The sequence below is a fragment of the Dipodomys merriami genome, unplaced genomic scaffold (assembly GCF_024711535.1).
Source record: "Dipodomys merriami isolate MVZ:Mamm:240054 unplaced genomic scaffold, mDipMer1.0.p SCAF_78, whole genome shotgun sequence".
Taxonomy (NCBI): domain Eukaryota; kingdom Metazoa; phylum Chordata; class Mammalia; order Rodentia; family Heteromyidae; genus Dipodomys; species Dipodomys merriami.
In genome coordinates this window covers 3,598,729-3,619,906 of record NW_027206379.1, presented here as the reverse complement: position 1 = coordinate 3,619,906, position 21,178 = coordinate 3,598,729, and the positions used below count along the sequence as shown (strand labels likewise).

General features: G+C 62.6%; 1 protein-coding gene across 3 annotated transcripts in view; it reads left to right on the top strand.

The window, feature by feature from the left end:
• Shank2 (SH3 and multiple ankyrin repeat domains 2) overlaps positions 1–21,178 on the top strand; it is a 300,166-nt gene that overhangs the window by 154,306 nt on the left and 124,682 nt on the right. For all 3 annotated transcript variants that reach the window (XM_070009648.1, XM_070009647.1, XM_070009650.1), the window contains one exon: positions 16,707–16,782. In XM_070009648.1, the coding sequence (XP_069865749.1) occupies positions 16,707–16,782 (76 nt within the window). The remainder of the gene's footprint in view (positions 1–16,706; positions 16,783–21,178) is intronic.

Below are 21,178 nucleotides of genomic sequence, written 5' to 3'. Positions count from 1 at the left end.
TACCACTGGCTTACAGTCTGTAATCCTAAGAACCCAGAAAGCTGAGATCTAGAGGATCACAGTTTGAGGCAGAATAACCTATATGACTCCTCATGTTCCAAATAACCAGCAAAAAGCCAGGCTGGAGGCAAGACTGAGGAGTAGAGCCCCAGTATGAGCAAGGCCCTGATTTCAAATCCCCGTTTCAGCAAAAATAAGTTAATGCATGTGTACCAAAGACTATATTTACATTCTGTGCAAATACGGCACCATTGTGCAGAAGGGACTTGAGATGGGTAGATTATGGTGGCTTAGAGTTACTGAGGGATGACTTCATTTCCACGGTGAGCTTTTGGGAGGGTGAAGTTCAAAGCCAGCTCTCAGTATGTAGCCCCGGCTTGCCTGGAACTCACCATACTCTTCTTTAAGGTTCCCAGTTGCTAGGGTTACCAGACTTGTGCTAACATGCCGAGCTCTGGGCTGATAGTGGACACAGGCCCTTTCTCTCCATTGTGAAGACAGCACCCTCTGTTGGATGTGGTCTGCTGTCTATTGGTCCAGTCTGTTATGAGCCTCCTGTGGCTGGGCCTGGCCCTGCCCTGCCCACTGTATGCTTTGACTCACTGCTGCCAGCTGAGGTACAGCAAATGATATGGGTGCTTCGGGGAGGATCAGCAGCTCTGGGCTCTGCTAGCCAGGCCGTGAGGGTGCTTCCAGGGGAATCAGCAGCTCTGGGCTCTGCTTAACCGCCAGCACTCAGCTCCATGTGGGGGTTCCATCCCGGGCCCCAGGAAGTTCCCCCGCCACACTCTGCTTTTCAAAGGTCCCGAATGTCGCAAAATGATTCATTTTCAATATGACACAGAACCAGATGCAAATAAGTTAAATATTGCTGGTTTGGGGTGTTAGTAGCATTTGTGAATATTACAGGAAAACATTTACTCACTAAAATTGCACACAGTAGAAAAAAATCACTCCCCGTAGTACGTGGTGCAGTGATTCGTTTTGCTCGTCCATTGCTGCCTCAGACTGAGTGGACACAGCCTCCCATGCAAGCTGCCGGGACGGGGGATGGCCGGACGGTGCTTTCCCCTAAGAAGCAAGCGCAGCAAACACCGCTCCCAAGTGATGGGGCTTTTCCTTCTGGCATTGTCTCACCTCTGTAAGGTGGTGGTAGGTGTTCGGGAAATACTAGTTCCCTTCTTTTCAGATTGGAATCTCAGGTTGGATTTGCTTTTATGATCTCCAGGACTTGGTTGTGGCTGCTTTTGTCTTTCGTCATTTCTAGGAGTAGAACCCCGGGGCCTCCCATTTGCCCTACGACTGCTTGAGCTTTTACTTGGCTTTTAGTTTGTTTTTTCAGATAGTCTTTGGGTTTTTCCCAGGCTAGCCTCAGAACTTGGTGCTCCTGTCTCTGCCCACCTTCACCCCCAACATTGCTGGGATTACAGGTGTGAGCTGCCATGGCTGGCTTGAGGACTTTGTGAAATCGCAACTGTCGCCTCATGTTTCCTGTCCTACTGGGAACGTGGGTGTAAACTCTTCATTCCCCTCCTTCCCTCACTGGCCCATTGGATCTCCAAAGGCATTTCTGTTCCCCAACATGGACCAGGCAGCATTCTCAGGTCGCACCCACTGTGTCCGGCCCCCCTGCCCCCGCCCTGGGCTTGTACACACAGCGGCCGCACGCCCTTCTGCAGGATGCGGTTTGCATGGTCGCCTGCCCCAGCTCCGAGCCACCCAGCTCAGGCGCTCTGAGCTAGGTTAGGTCGAGGGCAGAGCGGGGACTCGGGAAGGATCTGAAGGCCAGCAGGGCAGTTGTTCTCAGAAAAGTTCTTATACCTACACACACGTGCACGTGCGCACACACACACACCAAAACCTGCCGAGCAGTTCTCTCCAGAGCAGTTGGGAGCCGGGTCACACTGTGGACGCTCCTGGCAAGGTGGGGTTTGGTGCAAGGTATGCTTGCTCCGGCTTGGTTTCCCCATCCATTCACTGGGCAGGACCAGTGCAAGTGTAAGAAGTCAGCATCTCCTACCCTGTGCTCCGGGGCTCAGAACGGTGCCAGCAGCAGGGCCTGTGGGTGGCCAGTGGACCCCACTGGACCCTACTCTGTCTCTGGCTGTGGTGGTCCCCATGTAGATCCTGGCCTTAGGTCTGGCTGTGGTGGTACCCACCAGCACCATGTCCAGGGCTGCTCGGAGCAGGACTTCATTAGTCCAGTAGCTCCTTTGTTCATTAGCTGGGCACGTGCCGTCCTGTGGAACTGGCGTGAGCACAGGTCTCCCGGCACGGCTTCCTGAAGGCTTCCCCGTGTGTTCAAGGAGATCAGAGCACAGGTCACGCTTGGACGCCTTCGCCAGCCAAGGTGGCTGGGACTGCTAGAGGCCACGCAGCTCAGGGAATTGGCTGCCCGCTCCACACCCCAGCCCTGCGCACACCAGCCCTGCACACCCCAGCCCTGCGCACCCCAGCCCTGCACACCCCAGCCCTGCACATCCCAGCCCTGCACACCCCAGCCCTGCACACCCCAGCCCTGCACACCCAGCCCTGCACACCAGCCCTGCACACCCCAGCCCTGCACCCCATCCCTGCACACCCCATCCCTGCACACCCCAGCCCTGCACCCCAGCCCTGCACACCAGCCCTGCACACCCCAGCCCTGCACACCCAGCCCTGCACACCAGCCCTGCACCCCAGCCCTGCACCCCAGCCCTGCACACCCCAGCCCTGCACACCCCAGCCCTGCACACCAGCCCTGCACACCAGCCCTGCACACCCCAGCCCTGCACCCCAGCCCTGCACACCCCAGCCCTGCACCCCAGCCCTGCACACCCCAGCCCTGCACACCAGCCCTGCACCCCAGCCCTGCACACCCCAGCCCTGCACACCCCAGCCCTGCACCCCAGCCCTGCACACCCCAGCCCTGCGCACCCCAGCCCTGCACACCCCAGCCCTGCACACCCCAGCCCTGCACCCCAGCCCTGCACACACCAGCCCTGCACACCAGCCCTGCACACCCCAGCCCTGCACACACCAGCCCTGCACCCCAGCCCTGCACACCCCAGCCCTGCACACCCCAGCCCTGCACACCCCAGCCCTGCGCACCCCAGCCCTGCGCACCCCAGCCCTGCACACCAGCCCTGCGCACCCCAGCCCTGCACACCCCAGTCCTGCACACCCCAGCCCTGCGCACCCCAGCCCTGCGCACCCCAGCCCTGCGCACCCCAGCCCTGCGCACCCCAGCCCTGTGCACCCCAGCCCTGCACACCCCAGCCCTGCACACCCCAGCCCTGCACACCCCAGGCCTGTACACCTCAGCCCTGCCAGCTGCCCGGAGCCCACTCCACAACCCAGCCCTGCCAGCCGCCCGGAACCCGCGGCCAGGCCCAGCCCTGCCGGCCACCCGGAACCCGCGGCCAGGCCCAGCCCTGCCAAGCTCCAGGCGGCCATCAGGAAACGCCCGCCCTCAGAGGTCAATCGCACGCTTGAAGTCTCCATTGACCCCGGTCCCCACCGTTCCTATCGTAGCCCGCCCGCCCCCTTCCCATGGCAGGAATGTTTGTTTTCAGCGTGGGGGTGAGGGGGCAGCAGGGGCTGGGCTGGCCTGCGGGCTGCCCCTCAGTGTTAGACGTGGCAGTGCCCCGGCCTCCCCTGCCCTGCCGGACTCACAGACAGCCGCACAGAAGCCACCTTGGGGAGGGCGTCAGCCTGCCGGGAGGGAGGACGGGGGTGTTCTTAGAGACCCTTGTCACTGTGGGGGAACCCCTAGCCCCATGGGCTGGAGGCATGAGGGAGGGAGGACGGGCTTTGGGGACTCCAGGAAGAAACCCTTAAGTTATGAATCCCTTCTCCACCCCCTGCGTGTAAACGTGTGTGTGTGTGTGTGTGTGTGTGTGTGTGTGTGTGTGTGTATGTCAGAGTTCCACCCAAGCCCCGTGTCCTCCGTGCCACGTGTGAACATATGCACACGTGTGTTCGTGCATAGTGGGAGCGTACGGATTGTGTGCATGTGTGCCTTGTACAGGTGCAGGTGCACACAGGTGTGTACACCGTACCCGCGCTCCGTTCTGCCTGTGGCCAGCGTTGGGAGGAGTGCAGGCAGACTCCCTGCCGCCACCCTGGCCCGCGCCCTCGGCCGCCCCGAGCCCTGGCCCGCGCCCTCGGCCGCCCCGAGCCCTGGCCCGCGCCCTCGGCCGCCCCGAGCGGCGGGTGGATGGGGCTGAGTGGAGTGCCACCAAGGTGCCCTCCGCACACCCTCGAGGCTCACCCTGGGGGCCTGGGGGCTGGCGTGCTCTTCCCCGTGCTCTTCGGGGTTCTGGCTGTACCCCCAAAGCTCTGCCACCTCGTAGAGCCCCCACCTCTGTAGGGAGAAAGGGCGTCCCCAGGGACACAAACCCGGAGGCCGGGGGGAGGGGCGGGGAGACGGGGGGGGGGGGAGGGTCACGTGCACCGCGGGCTGCGCGGGGCTGCGCTGGGCTCCCCTGGAAACCCTGGCTATTTTTACTCCCGTCTCTCCGGCTCTGCCTCCCACAGCAGCCGGGGTGCGCAGCCCGGCAGCAGCCCCCCAGCCCTTCTGTGCCCGGCACAGGCTATTTTTATGACCCTTCCATTTGCTCACGAATCGTATCGGAGAGCCGCTCCGCCGAGGGGCGACCCCACGCCTGCCATTGAGTCGCAGGGGTTAGAATCAGGGGGCAGCTCTGGATTGGGGCGCTCTAGACCTGAGGAGAGGCCATGCTTTACATTGGGTCCCCCTGGGTGTGGCCTGAGAGCCACGCCCCATTCCCCCCCTCCACCTGAGCCGGGTGTCTCAGGAGGAGGGACAGGACTGGGTAAGAGCCCAGCTCCAGACCTGGGCCCACCCCTGCCTGGCCGGCAACTTCAGGCTGCTCACTTAACTTCTCCGGACCCAGTTTTCTGCCTTTTGGGTCTTTCGAGAACGCGGCTCCCCACGTGGGCAGACTGACAGTGAGCAAAGGGACCCGCGCCCTGTGTCCTTGCCAGGCGGCCTGCGCGGAGCCTGCGTGCAGGTTTTTCTCGTGATGGTGGTTGTGTTCTTCACAGACAGCGGAGACTGAAATCATCGCAGCGCTCCTCTTTCCCGAGTGCTGGTGGCCATGGACCAGGCGACCTTCTCCAACTCGTTCACACTCCTGCCAGCCCCAGCCTTCCGTCTCACACACAATTTGAGAGTATCTCAAAGGCACCCAAGGTCAGACCGCTGGCGAAGTGCTGGAGTGGAGGCGCGACCGCGGTCAGCCCCTCCCTGCCCTTTCCACCCCTTCCCGGGAGAAGAAAAGCAGGCTCTTGGCGTTGCCAACTCTTTCCGGTCTATTTCCTGGCCAGCCTGCATCTCGGCAAGGGGATGGCTTCCATTAAAGGCACGGGGTGTGCCCGCAGCACGTGTAACAAAAAGCCAAGCGGCCAGACGCACCTCTGTAATCCCAGCTCTTGGAGGGCTGAGGTAGGAGGACCGGGAGTCAAGGGCCAGCTGGCTGCAGGGTGAGACCTTGTCTCCGACACACAGAAGGGAATGCGTCTTTTGAGTTCAATTTTCAAACAAGAGTGACAGGTGGCAGAAGGGGGGAGGGAACTCCAGGGGGAGGGGAGGGGGTGGGGTGGGATGCAGAGAGTCCTCCTTGGGAAGGACGCAGGCCCAGCCCCGAGCCCCCAGCCCCCGGGGATGGGATCCGCGCCAGGTTGAGAAGCCTGCCGGCGGCAGGAGACGGCTCGTCAGTCGGCGTCCTGCTGGTGCAGCCATGGCCGGGACCCATCTGATTTCCCCCCAAGCCCAGGACCGCGCCTCCTGTTTCCCCCATGGACCCCTCAAGGCCACCCTGCCCGGCCGCAGTTGCTGGGCCACCTCTGTGGGGCTGGGAGGCTGCCCTGGGCGTGGGTCAGGGGTGCTCCCTGCAGCGGTGTGTCCACCCGGCAGAAGGCAGGAGAAGGAGGGCCCAGAGCGCCACCAGCGAGAAAGCAATTACTCAGGACAAGGACGGCTCGGGCTCCGAGCGGCACCTCTGCCCTGGGCTAATAGCAGGTTGAATCATTTTCCTCTCCCTGCTAATGGCATGCGTAATTACACTGGTTTTTTCAGGCGTCCTTCACCCATACTTATTTAGACTAGTGACTGATGCGTTTCCATGGAAACCGGCACTAGGGGGAAAAAAAAGTCCCTGGTACTGCGGGAAGTGGAGCTCCAGCTTACAACTTGTGTGCTCAAGAGCCGGATTCTCAGCCCACCCCGATCTTTCTTTACTCTCCCAAAGTCAAATCTGTGCGCCTCCCGCGGATTAAAAACTCTGGAGCCTTCTTCTTCCTCCGATTCACATTTTTAAAGAAATTCTCCTCCTCCAATCGGGACCCTGGAGCGCTGCAACTTTTCCTTCCTGTTGGATTGACAGACCGTAGCCAATGAGGCGGCGCTGGGCACCTGGTGCCCTGGTGGCCCCAGAGCAGCCAGGGGACCTGCCCGAGTGAGATGGTCACTCCCAAACTAGGGACGATGGCAGAGAGCTCACGGTTCAAGAAGAAAGTTCATTTTGGAGGTAGGGTGCCACCTCCCCAGCCCGCCTGGGGTTGGCATGCTGGGTCTTTGTTCTCTGCCAGAGCAGGGGGGTGTAGAGCCTTGGCAGCCGGTCAGCGCTGCAGGCGCTCCGTGAGACGGACAGCGTGTGCTGTGTCGGCAGACCCGCACCCCGGCACTTTGGGTTAGAATCGCTGATGGGGGGGAGGGCGCGCCGGGTTTTCTTCATTGATTTTGAAGCTATTGTTTTCTTAACGGATTTCTCGGAGCGCTGCCTAGAAGGAACATGTAGGTAGCTGGCGGATGGCCAAGAGGGTGCGGGTCTCTCCTGCGTGTCTGTTCCCCCGGGTGTCTCTGAGTGGCCAGTGGGGTGTAAGCCAAGCCCAGGCTTTGATTTCCTAGTGAGCAGTGTGGCTGGTGTGGAAGGGGGTGGTGGCACGCCGTACCCGAGAAGAAAGAAGGCAAGATGGCTCAGGACGCTGCCAGACGGCGCGGGAAGCGCCGCAAAGCCTCCGTGGTCTGGGGTCTCCCCGCCCCGGAGAGGGGCCTTCTCCCCTTCTCCCCAGGAAGCATGGCCAGTTTGATTCTGCTATTGAGTTTGAAACGAGTGGACCGCGTGCTTCCCTGGCATGTGGCGGTGGAAAGGGAGGAAACAGCAGATGTGTTTGTCTTGCCTTCAACTTCTACCTTGGGCTGTCACCAAATGCCATTCCCCCCTCTCCCCCCCCCGCCCCCCGCTGCAGAGCAGGGGACAGCAGCCCCCCCGCCCCCCGCTGCAGAGCAGGGGACAGCAGCAAGGCCGGCTTGTTCTCAGAGCACCTCTCTCCCAGGGGGCCTCCCTCAAAATATCCTGTGAGATGTACAGAGAGAACTGTGATGTGTCAGGACCCTGGTGGCTGGCCTCTGGTGACCAGCAGGACCCTGGTGGCCAGCAGCTGGACCCTCCCCAAGCCTGGGCTCACAACTGCCTTCAGGCCATGCAGGTCTCTAGACAGTTGCAGGAGGAAGGGGGGGGTGTCTGGTCTCTCGTCACGGTTATTACGGGATGGGTGCGTCTGTCTCCTCGGTCCCCAGAACTGGCCACGGTGAGGCTTGAGGTCAGTTTCCCTGAGGTCCTGTGCACTGGTCAGCCTGGAGTCAGAATCCTAGCCCCCAGAGCTAGGATTCCCCCTGTAGGACCCGCAGCGTCCTTGAGCTCAACAGGTCGTTTGTGTGTGTGTGTGTGGATTTTTTTTCCTTTCTCCATGTCCTAGTTCCCAAGCCTCAGCTAAAAGATTAAAAAGCTAAAAAGGATCTTCCCGCCCCCAGTCGGTTTCTAGATTTAAATCAGGCTCTGTTCCCGGCACCTGTGTGCCCCAGACCCTCCACCCCACCTCCCAGGGCCTCCCGGGCAGGGTGACAATGCCAGAAGGTCCCGCCACACACGGCAGTGCTAATTATCTGCCGTTTTATCTGGAGCATTCTGATTGGCCAGGGAGGGAGGCTGATGGCCGGAATCGGGGCCAGGCTAGGGGCGGTGGACAGTCCAGGTGTGCTGAGAAGGCTGGGCTGCCTGCAGGGTGGAGCTGGGTGGGCCGAGGGGGGGACGGTCCTCCGGGACCCGTCAGACCCTGGTGCCACGCTGGCCACGGCTGTACACACACCAGCCACCACGTGTTCCCAGGGTGGAGAGGAGAAAGAGAACCAGCATGGAAGTCCAGCCTGGGTGCGGACATGCCCAGCCGAGCTAGTCAGCCACGTGGAGGTCAGCCCCCGTCGTTTCCATTTCCCCAGCTGGTCTGGCTGGGGGTACAGGCATGCGAGCCCCCACTGAGCCCCCGGGATCCTTTTTCCTTTCTTTCTCTCTTTCCTTTTCTTTGGATTCTAATTACTCTAGAGTGGGAACCAACTCATTGACACCCAGCTGCTTATTCATTCGTCCAACCCACTTGAGAGGGTGGTGACTGGGACACAGCCTCCAAACAAGCCTGGCTGCACATGCCCTCCCCCTCCCCCCCCCCCGCGTCTCCGCTGTGCCCCTCCCCTGTATCCTTGGCTGAGCCCCCTCCCTGCCCCCCAGGCATCCTTGGTGGTGCCCCCTCCCCCCTGCATCTCCAGCTGTGCCCCCTCCCCCCAGGCATCCTCGACTGTGCCCCTCCCCCCGTCCTCAGCTGTGCCCCCTCCCCCCTGGGCATCCTCGGCTGTGACCTCCCCCCCCGGGCGTCCTTGGCTGTGCCCCCTCCCTCCCAGGCGTCCTTGGCTCTGCCCCTCCCCCCCCCCGACGTCCTCAGCTGTGCCCCCTCCCCCCTGGGCATCCTCGGCTGTGCCCCCTCCCCCCCTGGCGTCCTTGGCTGTGCCCCCTCCCCCCCCCGGCGTCCTTGGCTGTGCCCCCTCCCCCCAGGTGTCCTCAGCAGTGCCCCCTCCCCCCTGGGCATCCTCGGCTGTGACCTCCCCCCCCGGGCGTCCTTGGCTGTGCCCCCTCCCTCCCAGGCGTCCTTGGCTGTGCCCCTTCCCCCCCCCGACGTCCTCAGCAGTGCCCCCTCCCCCCTGGCGTCCTCGGCTCTGCCCCCTCCCTCCCAGGCGTCCTTGGCTGTGCCCCCTTCCCCCTGGGCGTCCTCGGCTCTGCCCCCTCCCCCCCTGGCGTCCTTGGCTGTGCCCCCTCCCCCCTGGGCATCCTCGGCTGTGCCCCCTCCCTCCCAGGCGTCCTTGGCTGTGCCCCCTCCCCCCTGGGCATCCTCGGCTGTGCCCCCTCCCCCCCCGGCGTCCTTGGCTGTGCCCCCTCCCCCCTGGCGTCCTCGGCTCTGCCCCCTCCCTCCCAGGCGTCCTTGGCTGTGCCCCCTCCCCCCTGGGCGTCCTCGGCTCTGCCCCCTCCCCCCCAGGTGTCCTTGGCTCTGCCCCCTCCCCTCTGGACATCCTCGGCTGTGCCCCCCTCCCCCCTAGGCGTCCTCGGCTGTGCCTGTCCAGGATGGTGAGCTGGGCAGAGCTGGGCAGAGCTGGGCTTCTGCCACAACAGGCCAGGTGCCCTTGTGAGAGGGGTCACAGGGCTCCAGAGCAAGCGGGGGCAGGAGGCGGGAAGGGGACGGCGCTGGGGCTGGGGGCTGGGGGGCTGCGTGCGAATCCAGCTCCTTTCAGAGGAAGGCAGTATTTCGGGCGGCCCTTCCCTCCCCGCCATAGGCTGTGTAGGAGTTACTGTTTCCACTGAGGTTCCAGAGGAGACCTCCAGCGGAGGCAGGGGTGTGGCCCTGGTGTGCGGATCCCCGTCCGGCAGTCGCGGCCACGTGACCTTGGGGTGACCCAGTCACCCCACCCCCGACAGAGCAGTGATGGAGCAAGCTGACGGTCGGCCCATCGCTTCGTCACCGTAGGGCATTGGCCATCACCCCAGGCCTCTGGGCCTCAGTTTCCCTATGTTAGCAGTTTTTGCAATGCCGGGGCCCGTGCCGTGGGGCGGCTCTGCGGCCAGAACGGTGTCTGGCTGTGAGAACAGAGACCTTCGGAGCCACCGTCAGAATTCACAAGCCTTCACCTTTGCCGCTCTGTCCACCTCCTCCTCCTCCATGCCCTCAGCCTGCTCAGAGAGTGGGGGGTGCAAATCTGCTGGCTTTAGAAGGCTGGGAGGGAAGCCCCGCCCAGCAGACCCGGCTCGCATCTCATTGGCCAGGGCCTGGCCGGCCCACCCCAGCAGGGAGGCAGGAGGCGGAGCCTGGGCCTGGCTCCCCCACCCCATGGCAGAGAGAGGGCTGAGTGTGCTGGGTAGCGGGTGCCCAGGACCACGGCGTGTGGCATGGGCGGAGCCCAGGTCCTGAGCGTGTGTGTGGAGCAGGGCAGGAGCCGTCGCCCAGCACGGATGGGAGAAACCCTCACACGCAGAGGCTGAGGGAGGGCTTGTGGGAGGGCAGGGACATTGGAAGGTGCCCTGAGCCCTGAGGACAGCGGGCTTGGCACAGGGAACGTTTTGTGGATGATGGGTGTGGGCAGATCAAACCACAGCTGCGAGGGCCGTCCCTCCCGTCCCAGAGACCTGTGGTCACCCCCTCCCTGGCCGTCCCTCCCGTCCCGGGGACCTGTGGTCACCCCCTCCCTGGCCGTCCCTCCCGTCCCGGGGACCTGTGGTCACCCCCTCCCTGGCCGTCCCTCCCGTCCCGGGGACCTGTGGTCACCCCCTCCCTGGCCGTCCCTCCCTGTCCCCGGGACCTTTGCCCACCGCCCTCCCTGGCCCCTTCCTCCAGCCCGGCTTCCGGGGTGCACCAGCCCTGTTCTGGTTACCATGGCGAGGAGAAGAGGTTTATTCCGCGCACGGCTTTGAGGCCCAGCAGCGCGCAGTGCACTTGCTCGCTCTCTTAGCGGTGGGCGCCGCCCCGGGGGAGGGTCCCATGCTGCAGCAGCTCCCTCTCAGAATCTGCTCCGGTTCCCTGCTTCCCCCAGGGCCACCTTCTTCCCACCCCAGAGCTGAGCCCCTGCCTGCTCACGGTTCCCCGTTCCCACCTCCCGAAGCTCTGCAGGTCGACCAGGAGGTGACTTCTGTTTATTGGAGAACGCTGCGGCCGCCCTCTTCCTGCACCTCTGGTCTCCGGGGGCCTTGCATTTGGTGCTGGGCTGGTGCCAGGGTTCAGGGTGCGCTGACATGCTCCTTGGGTGGGTGGGGACTGGTACTTCCCCATCGGCCATTCAAAGCGTGGGATCCTTGAGAAAACGTGCTGCTTCTGCTGTGAGCTTGTAACCAGAAACGTGGGCTTGGGGCTGCATCCCCAGCACCCCTAGAGCCCACACCCCACAGACGCGGGCACCCATGGGGCTGTGCGCCATATGCCCAGGAGCTGGGAACCAACAGGAAGTGATGGCGTACTTGCCTGTCATGTGACTGGGGTAGGAGGTCAGGCCTGGTGCGTGGCCGCCAGTGCAGTCAGTGGGAGGCCTGGTTTCCTTTCCCAAATCCCCTGACCCATCTCGTGGACTACTTATCTGGCCGCCGTGGCCGTGACCTCTGCACCTGTGGCCGCTGGCAGCGTGATCTGTGGTCATGGTATCTGTGGCCGTGGTAGGCAGAATTGTGGTCCCCCAGATCTCCCTAAAGGAGGAATGAGTTGCGAGTCGTATGAGGGACCATTGCCAGCTCAGAGGCTGGAGGAAAGGTGGGACTCGGGGTTTGGGGGACTCTAGAGGCTACTTGGGGAAGGAGACCAGAGCCTGGAGAGAGGAGGACACAGCCCCACCCCCGTAGGGCCGGCCCAGGAAGCCCCGAGTCCAGCTGCTGTAAGAAGATGACCCTGTGAGCATTAACGCTGTACCATGTGGTCAGAGTGGCCCATCGGGCGCTCCGAACGCAGGCTTCTCACTCTCCCCTGTCCTTGCTCGGTCAGCACTAGCTACCCAGAAGGTGCTCTGTGAGTACCTGGTGTCTGAGGGAGTGGCTGGTGATCGGAGCTCTGTGTCCTGCTGGAGTGGCTGGGCTTGAAGTCCTGACCCCTGCCCTCTCCTGGCGGGCCTCACGTCCCCCAGCTGTCCAGAGCACAGAACGCAGCCTAGAAGCTCTGGGGCCTGGCTTCCAGCTCAGTGCCTTTCCACCCTCCGGTCTTGCTTGGCCCCCGGGCACCCCAAGGGCTTGGCTTGGCTTTTCCCTGGGCCGGGTGTGATCTCTGCCAGCCCCGCACACCGGTGCCCCCAGCCACCCGGCTCTGTCTCCCTGCTTCAAGGAAGCCCACGGCCTCTCTGACTTTAGAAAGAAGTTACTGGGCAGGAAGCAGGGGTGGTGGGGACCGGGGAAAGCCAGGACGGCGAAGGTATCCAGGCTGCCCGGGCCTCCCCTCTGCTGCCTGACCCGCCCAGCCCGCCCTCTGCCCCGCACCCCCAGCGGCAGTATCTCACGTGGGTAGATGTGCCCACTACTCAGACAGGCAGGGGCAGCACTGGGCGGGGCACAGGCCTCCTCTCACCCCCTCTAAGCAGGGCAGATGCCAGGAACGGGGAGTCCCTCTCCCGCCCAATGGCCAGGGACGTTTCCACAGGGAGCCGAGAGCCGGGAAGTCCGAGGCCGGCTCCCACAGAGACCGTTCTCAATGCAGCCGAGGGCCAGGCCAGGGCGGGGTGGCTCCACCCTCACAACAACTCCGCTGTGTAGACTGCGCCGTGGCCACCTAACAGATGGGGAAACCGAGGCTCTCGGCCCGTGTCCTGCCCGGCTCAGGCAGCCGGGGACGGACGGTTCCTGTGTGGATACGGGCCGCTCGGCGGTGAGCTCTGGCCCAGCCTGCACGGGCCCCATCCGTGCCCACCGGGCAGAGCAAACGCCGCGTGGTTCTGCGTCCGCCCCTGTCCTGTGCCCTGCCAAGAACACCACGAGCGAGGGCCTGCGCGGGCCGCGGCCTGAGGGAAAGCTCACGCGTCCGTGCGCCTCGCTGCCACCTCGTGTTGGGGTCGGTCCTACTCTGCAGCCGCCTCTCCAGCCTCCTGCAGAAATCCCTGGGCTTTCAGAGGGCCGGAGCAGAGGCCATGCCGTCTCCCGGTGCCCGTCTCGGTCGCTTTGCGGAGCTGCGTGAAGGGTTGTGTTACCTGCTGACACTCAGAGGCCGCCACTGCCTTCCACGAGCCCGGGGGCGGGGTTTGTTCTCCTGGATGACATGCTGGCGCCGTGTAGATTTCTCCAGACCGCTCTCCAGCTCCGGGGTTGAGCATTAGCATTAGCTTCAGCACCGCTGTGGACACGGGGTACCATGGGACGGTCTCACCTGAGCACTGCCCCAGCCAGGACTGAAGCTCAGTATCTCAGCTTGCAGCAGGGCTGCAGGCCGCTGCAGTAGTCCTGGGGGTGCTAGTTGAGCATGCTGTGCAGTGTGCACGCTGGTACTATTTAGTGTGCTCCTGGGTACTGGGCAGTGTGCTCCAGGGTACTGGGCAATGTGTTCCTGGGTACTGTTCAGGGTGCTCCCAGGTACTGTGCAGTGTGCTCCCAGGTACTGTGCAGTGTGTTCTGAGTACTGTGCAGTGTACTCCTGGGTACTGTTCAGGGTGCTCCCGGGTACTATTCAGGGTGCTCCTGGGTACTGTTCAGGGTGCTCCCAGGTACTGTGCAGTGTGTTCTGAGTACTGTGCAGTGTGCTCCTGGGTACTGGGCAGTATGCACACTGGCCATCAGCCTAGGGAAGTGCAGTGAATTTATTCTCGAGATGTTGCCAGGCTGCCGCACAGGAGCCACGGGGAGTCGGCTGCATAGGGACGTGTAAACGAATAGAGCATAGCAAGTACAAAGGCCCTGTGGTAAAATCAACTCATGGCAGTCAGGAAGCAAAGGTTACTCAGCAGGGAGTGGCATGGGGAGAGGGGGGCAGAGCCCCGAGGACTCTCAGCTGCTTCGAGTGTGCTCTGTTTATAGTGGAAACCAAATCTATTGATGGGGAGCGGGAAGAGGAGGCCACTGCCGGTGGTCTGGCGACTGACGCGGCTCCTGGCGCTCTGGTCTGCCCTCACGGCTGAGCGCCTGCTGCGGGCGCATTGGCTTGGCTCGGTGACGCGGGCCTGGGCAGGAGCTTGGCCCTGACTCTGCGCGGCTCCTCTGTGGCTCCCGAGGCAGGTCGTGACTCGCCCACTCGGGGCCGGTGTCCTCACCGCCTCCTCTGACCCTGGAAGGCGCTTCCTTCCGGCGGCAGGCAGGGTGCGTGGGTGCCGGGCCAGGCTCCGTCTGTGCGTCGCGGACTCGTTCCTGTCCTCTCGTAGGGGCTTCAAGGACAGGCATCTCCTCAGGGCCCAAGCCCATCTTTGCCCTGGTTCTGCCCGGTTTGCCCTCCCGCCCTGGTGAGGCAGCTCTGCCGGGCCGCATGGAGCCCGGGGCGGGGGGGGGGGGGGGCGTGGCGGGGAGGGCCACGCCGAGAGGGCCGCGTGCGGAGAGGACTGGGCGGCCCGCGCTGGGCAGGCTGCAGACACGAGCGCGTGCAGTCTGTGTGGCATGGAACAACAAACAACCAAGGTGGTTCTCATTCTGGCCTCCCTGTGTCCTTCCCGGGGACCCAGCCCGAAGGAACAGCACCACCCAGGATGGCATGGTCCCTCGGGCCCAGGGCCGAAACCTCGCACGCTAGGGAGAGCGTGACCTGCCGGTGACCGTGTTCCCGCAGGATGAAAGCCAGGGGAGCTGAGGAGTGGCCCTCGTGGTCACCCGGGCGGCGGCCTGCAAGGCCCTGCCCCACTCCCCGGCTCTCCCGCCAAGGCTGCTGGGCCGCGGGCCCGTGCTCTCCCTGCCCTCTGCACAGGGTCCCTGTGCATCGCCCGCGTCCATTCGCTATGGCAGGCACCAGAGGAGGCCACGCTCACCGTGCTCAGCTGCTGGGCTACAGATGACCGCGGGAGACGCCAGCGCGTCCCGTGTGGGGGCCGTGGGAAGGGTGGGGTCCCAGAGACCGGCCTGATGCCTGTCCCAGGCCGAGCCATATCTGGGTGCCCCCCTGGGAAAGAGAGCCAGCAGTTCCTGGGGGAAGACGTGTGCAGAAAATCCATGCAGCGCCCTGCCCGGAGTGGCTGTCCTCAGCTGGAGGGAACAGAGAAAGGCCCAAACAGAGGCAGGGCAGAGGTGGTGGGTCTAAGCAGAAGACAGATATTATTATTATCATCTATATCATTACCTATCTTGTATTATCAATTTTGTCTGTATTAGTAACTGGTTTAGTCCTGCAGCCTGATGATTTTATCCGAAGGCTCTTCTTTATGTAACAGTGTAAGAAAATGACAGGTTGGTCTTCAGCAGCCTACTTACTGTAGGATGTCCCGTGTTTCTTAAAACTTGTTTCCGTTGCGGCATGGCAAGGCTTTTGCCCAGGGTCTTGGGGCCGTGTTGCCGTGGGGCCGCCAGTGGGAACGGCGTCTCGGGACCCCTTTGCCCTACCTGTGGGGAAGACCACATCCACAGCTGTCACAGAGTCCACAAGTGTGGCCGCCTGCGCTCCTTGCTTCATTCTTGCTCATAAAATGCACCGTGCATGATTCTTGTGCACGCTGTAGTACAAGGACCCTGTGGGTGCCTGTGAACACCTTAACTTTGGGACAAGGAGTCCTGAGCCTTAAGCAGGAAAAGGAGGAGGGGATAAAACACAGCACGCCCAAGAGCCTGGATTTGGAAGTGCTCGGCCCTCCCTGTGGCACTCATATCCCATTGGTGGGAACGTATCACGTGGTAGCATCCAGTTGCAAAGGCTGCTGGGAAATGTAGTTCCAGGCTCATGGCTGCGCCCCACCCTTTCCACGCTAAGGAACTCTGTTCTGTGGAAAGGGTGAACGCCGTCCCGCTGTCTCTAGGCATCAAAGATGCCCCATCCTGCCCGGTGCACTTCTGGAGCGAACTTTTGAAGTACGAACGCCGGTTAGTGTTGAACAAAAATGATCGTGCATTGACCTTGGAGTATGGGGCAGAAGAAACTGACCGCTCACCAGACAAGTTCCATTTAGAGTTATTTTCCCAAAGCTAGTTGCTTAATTTCTCCAAATTTGCAGCAGGATATAGGAAGATGATGGGCCGGGAAACCTCGTGTGGGAGGAAAATACCTAAAGAGTACAACTGTGTGTTGCGTCTCCTGTGTGCGTCGCCCATCCCCCCACCCTGAGCCAGCCACCAAATCTAATTACACCTCCTATCATTTTCTGTGAAATTTGCATATCAATCTGCTGCACAGAGGAAGCAGGCAGAAGGCTTAACAAGGAGCGAGGAGCGGAGCGTTAATGGGGTTTATTTTGTGGGTGTTGTTTCATTGGATTGTTTTAAAAGAAAGCAACTGTAATCAGGAAAATCACCAGGAAGATAGGTATCTTTTCCCCTAGTTCGGTCTCCTGCAGGTTCTCAGCCTGGCATGGGAGTCTGGGCAGCACGGGCAGCCTGGCAAGGAGGTTCAGTGCCGGACCAGCGGCCGCGTGCGGGCCAGCTATGGCAGCGGGAACCTACAAGACCCCCGCTTTGCAGAGTGGCCCCTGCCGGTCCCTGCTCCCAGCCTGCAGCACCCCACCTGCGCTTTGTGGAGCCCTCTGACCCCTCCAGGGAGGCTCTGAGGCGCGCCCCCACTTTTTGCGCTCAGATCCAAGACCGGGGCAGGAGAGCGAGTCTCCCTGCAGAGGGCGGATTGCTGAGAGCAGGCACCCTGTGTGTGTGTGTGTGTGTGTGTGTGTGTGTGTGTGTGTGCGCGCGCGCGGTGTGCAAGGACTTGACTTCTCAAGCGTCTCTTTCTCTTCCCCTGCACAGAAACCCGTGCAGACCGCAGCAAGAAGCTCTTCAGGCATTACACGGTGGGCTCCTATGACAGCTTCGACGCCGCCAGGTAAGACGGCCCCTCCCCGAAGCTCCAGCCGCCAGGAGCTGGCTGTGCCAGGGAGCGCACCCGGAGTGGGCCTGGAGGGGGCGCATCCTGCGGGGGAGAGCCTAGCAGACCCTGGCTCTGGGCTTCTGTCCCCTCTGTGAGCCCCATGTGCGCTCCTGTGCGTCTGCTCAGGCGGCCCTGGCTCTGCAAGGCCCGTTCCATTGGAGGCCCCCAGCCGGCCAGGGCTGGGACACGAGAAAAGCCATGCGCAGAATCCCACGGGAACCACATCTGCAGCGCCCGGGCAGGGACATCCAGGGTCTCTGTGTCCCTTCTCCCTCTGACTCGGGTGTGCCTGCCGGTGGAGGTCTGAGGGAGGAGGCCTAAGGGAAGAGGCCCACTGAATGAGACCTGAAGAAGGAGGTCCGAGGGAGGAGGCCCATAGGAGGCCTAAGGGAAGAGACCCATTGGAGGAGACCTGTGGCAGGAGGCCCACTGGAGGAGGCCTGAGGGAGGAGGCCCACTGGAGGAGGCCTGAGGGAGGAGGCCCACTGGAGGAGGCCTGGGGGAGGAGGCCTGAGGGAGGAGGCCTGGGGGAGGAGGCCCACTGGAGGAGGCCTGAGGGAGGAGGCCCACTGGAGGAGGCCTGGGGGAGGAGGCCCACTGGAGGAGGCCCACTGGAGGAGGCCTGAGGGAGGAGGCCCACTGGAGGAGGCCCACTGGAGGAGGCCCACTGGAGGAGGCCCACTGGAGGAGGCCTGAGGGAGGAGGCCCACTGGAGGAGGCCTGGGGGAGGAGGCCCACTGGAGGAGGCCTGCCGGGACCTTTGCAGAGCTCCTGTGCCACAGCCTGACACGCACCACAGTCTGTGTGCTACCTCAGCTTCTCCCTCCCACCTGTCCCTGGATGTGACGCTTTCGTGTCTCCCAAGCCACAATCCCTGGGCCGTGTTCCCCCCCCCCCGTGACACAGCCCCCCCAGATATGGGGCCTGGAGAGTGTGCGTGTGACGCAGGAGGAGGCGGGGAAGGGGGGCACGTGACGGGCACTGGGAAGGTCCCGCCCGGCACTGCTGACCGGCCGGCCCTGGGTCTGGGGCTGCCCCGCCGCCCCAGGCTGCTCCCCAGGCGGGGAGGGTGGGGACCGCGCGGTCCTCAAGACACAGCGGAGTCACCAGAGTTCTTCCCGGCTGTGTGGAGCTCAGAGACGTGGCGCAAAGGAGGACGGGAGGGTTTCGGTCTGTGACCTCGGGACGTGCAGGCTCTGTCGCTTGGGGTCTGGGGCGGGTCGGAAGGTCCAGGCAGAGGGGCGCAGTGCTGCAGAGCGCCACGCGGTGACCGGCTGGCCTGCCACGCCTCACCCCACCACAAGGCCTGTCCCCAGGAGTCTCCATGCTCGCCTCCGCCCCTGGCTGTGGCTCAGGTGGCTCGGGCCTCCGTCACCTGCGTGGACAGAGAACGGCCCGCGTGCCAGCGCAGTGCGTGCCCCCCGCAGCCCTGGGCTGCCTTCCTCCTGAGGGCCAGAGCATCGTGGTTGGCTCCGTGTGTGGCGTCCCGTGGTTTTCATCGCTGGCGGGCTGGGGGCCTGGTTGCCGCTGCCTGTTGGATGTGGTGTGTGGGCTTGTGCGGAGGACGGCTGGCTTGGATCTGTGCTCGGTGCTTCTAGGCATTGGTCTAGGAGCAGACTCGCTGCAACGCTCCTCATCTCTGATAAACAAAGCGCATTTACGGCTGGGAAGGTGGCTCAGTGGTAGAGCGCTTGCCTTGCATGCATGAGGCCTTGGGTTCGATTCCTCAGCACCCCATAAGCAGAAAATGTCAGAAGTGGCGCTGTGGCTCAAGTGTAGAGTGCTCGCCTTGAGCTGAAGAGCTGAGGGACAGCGCCAGGCCCAGAGTCCAGGCCTCACAACCAACCAAAACAAAAAAGTGCTGGCTGGGCTTGGTGAGGCACGCTTGTAATCCCACTCAGGAGGCCCAGTCAGGAAGACCCAGCACTCAGGCAAGAAGATCACAGGGTAGGGGCAGCCAGACTCAGATTAGATTAGGAAGGGGGTGGGGCTGGAGAGGGAGAGGAGAGAGGGAGATAGCTGATAGGCGGATGATAGGTAATGATGCATAGTTACATAGGTAGCAGATGACAGATGCAGATACATAGCTACAGATCTGACAGCTGTGCCTAGCTCCGCGAGTGCTCCGGTGTCCCCCAGGGGGCAGTGCAGTTTTCCGGTTCTCCCTCCCTCACCCCCCTCCCCTTGCCAGCCATAGGGATGAACCCGGGCCTAACGCAGGCTCTGCCGGTGCTCCGCAGGCCCATGGCCCCGGTTACCACCGTCCAGCTGACCTTGAAGTCCAGTGTGACCCGTGACCTGGCACGGTCCAGCCCGGAGCCCGGTGCTGGCCCAGCTTTTCTGATGAGGCTGGCCTGGCAGGGCGGGGCTGGCTGCCCGGGCCTGGGCTGGGGACAGGAGGTCATGGTGGGTGGGCCTCGTCCTGTACTTCCTGTCCAGTGGGGTCCAGCGGTGCCAGTGGCCACCACGCCCTCTAGAGGGCTGTGCCGGTGGGGCACAGGGCTGTGATTCTGGGAGGGTCCCCCAAGCTGCTCTTGGCAGTGACTTTGCTGGGCTGGGGAAGGGGGGACTGTGGGGTTCCGGGCTGGCCCAGGTGCCCAGCACAAGTGATGGACAGCAGGAGCGGGGCGCCAGGCTGCACGTCAGCAGGCACAAGACTTGGGGGACGGCGTCTGGCTGTCTAGCCCCGGCCCGGCGGCCCGGGGAGGAGTTTGGACCCCAGTGCTCGTGAGGGATCCTCCGAGTCTTCCCCAAGCGCGGGCCGTGGGGCAGGAGCTGCCGCCACAGGGAAGGGCCAGCTGGTCGCTTCGGAGTGGAGGTAAAGGCGTGGTGGCCCATGCCTGCCGTCCCAGCTGGCCACGAGGCGGACAGAGGAGGAGGGTGCATTGCGTGCAGCCTGGGGAAATGGTTATCTTGTCTCAAACACAGGCTGGGCATGGTGACCCATGCCTGCAATTCCAGCTTCTTGGGGAGTCAGGGACGGGAGGATTGAGTTTGGGGGCCAAGGCAAAAGCCAGATATGACCTATGAAAACGAAACGCAGAAGGGCTGGGGACACAAGGCCCTCAACTCGATCACAGCACTAAAAAGAAGACTCTGGCGCTGACCAGAAATGGTCCCAGGAGAGCAGAGGGGAGGGGTGGGGAGGGAGGATGGGGGGCGGGGAGAGGACCCGCTGTGGGCGGGGTCACAGGGGGCTGGCACGGGGCTGGGGCTGTAGGCTGCAGACAAGGCGTGCATGAAGACCAGGAGCTGGGCAGACAGAGCGGATGGGGACACCTCCCGGCCCAGCCAGGGTTCCCCCCTTCCCGCCCTGCCCCTGCCACAGTGTTACCCCGGAGACCCAGAGCCAGGCGTCACGTGAGAGAAGGATCTGGAAGTCGCCACTTGACAGGTGTCTCTGTGCCATTGTTAAGAACAGACCCGGAGCTGGGCACTGTGGCTCCTACCTGTAACCCCAGCTGCTCAGGAGGCTGCAATCCAGAGCACTGAAGCCCATAGCCATCCTAGGAAGAAAAGTCTCTGAAATGCCATCTCAAAACAACCAGCAAAAAGCGAGGCTCGAGGCGTGGCCCAGGCGGTAAAGCACCAGCCACGTATGTGTGAGGCCTTGAGTGCGAGCACCAGAGCCACCAAATATATCTACACCCCAACACGGGATGGGAACCCTCCATTTGCAGACCTCCACTGAGGTCCCAGCCTCCCAACATGGGTACCGGGAGGACCTCGGGGCCACCCCCGGCTGAGCAAGCTTTGCCTATCCACTCACCTATACCTACCCATCTATCCACCTTCCACCCATCCACCTGTCCACCCATCCATCATCATCATCATCATCATCCACCCACCATTATCCACCCATCATCCACCTTCCACCCATCCACCTGTCCACCCATCCATCATCATCATCATCATCATCATCCACCCACCCACCAACCATTATCCACCCATCATTACCCACCCATTCATCCACCCACCCATCCATCCACCCATCATCCACCATCCATTCATCCATCCATCATCCACCCATCATCCACCCATCCATCCATCATCCACCCATCATCCACCCATCCATCCATCATCCACCCATCATCCACCCATCCATCCATCATCCACCCATCATCCACCCATCCATCCATCATCCACCCATCATCCACCCATCCATCCATTCATCCACCCATCCATCCACCCATCATCCACCATCCTTTCATCCATCCATCATCCACCCATCCATCCACCCATCCATTCATCCACCCATCATCCACCTGTCCAACCATCCATCATCATCATCATCCATCCACCTACCATTATCCACCCATCATCATCCACCCATCCATCCATTCATCCATCC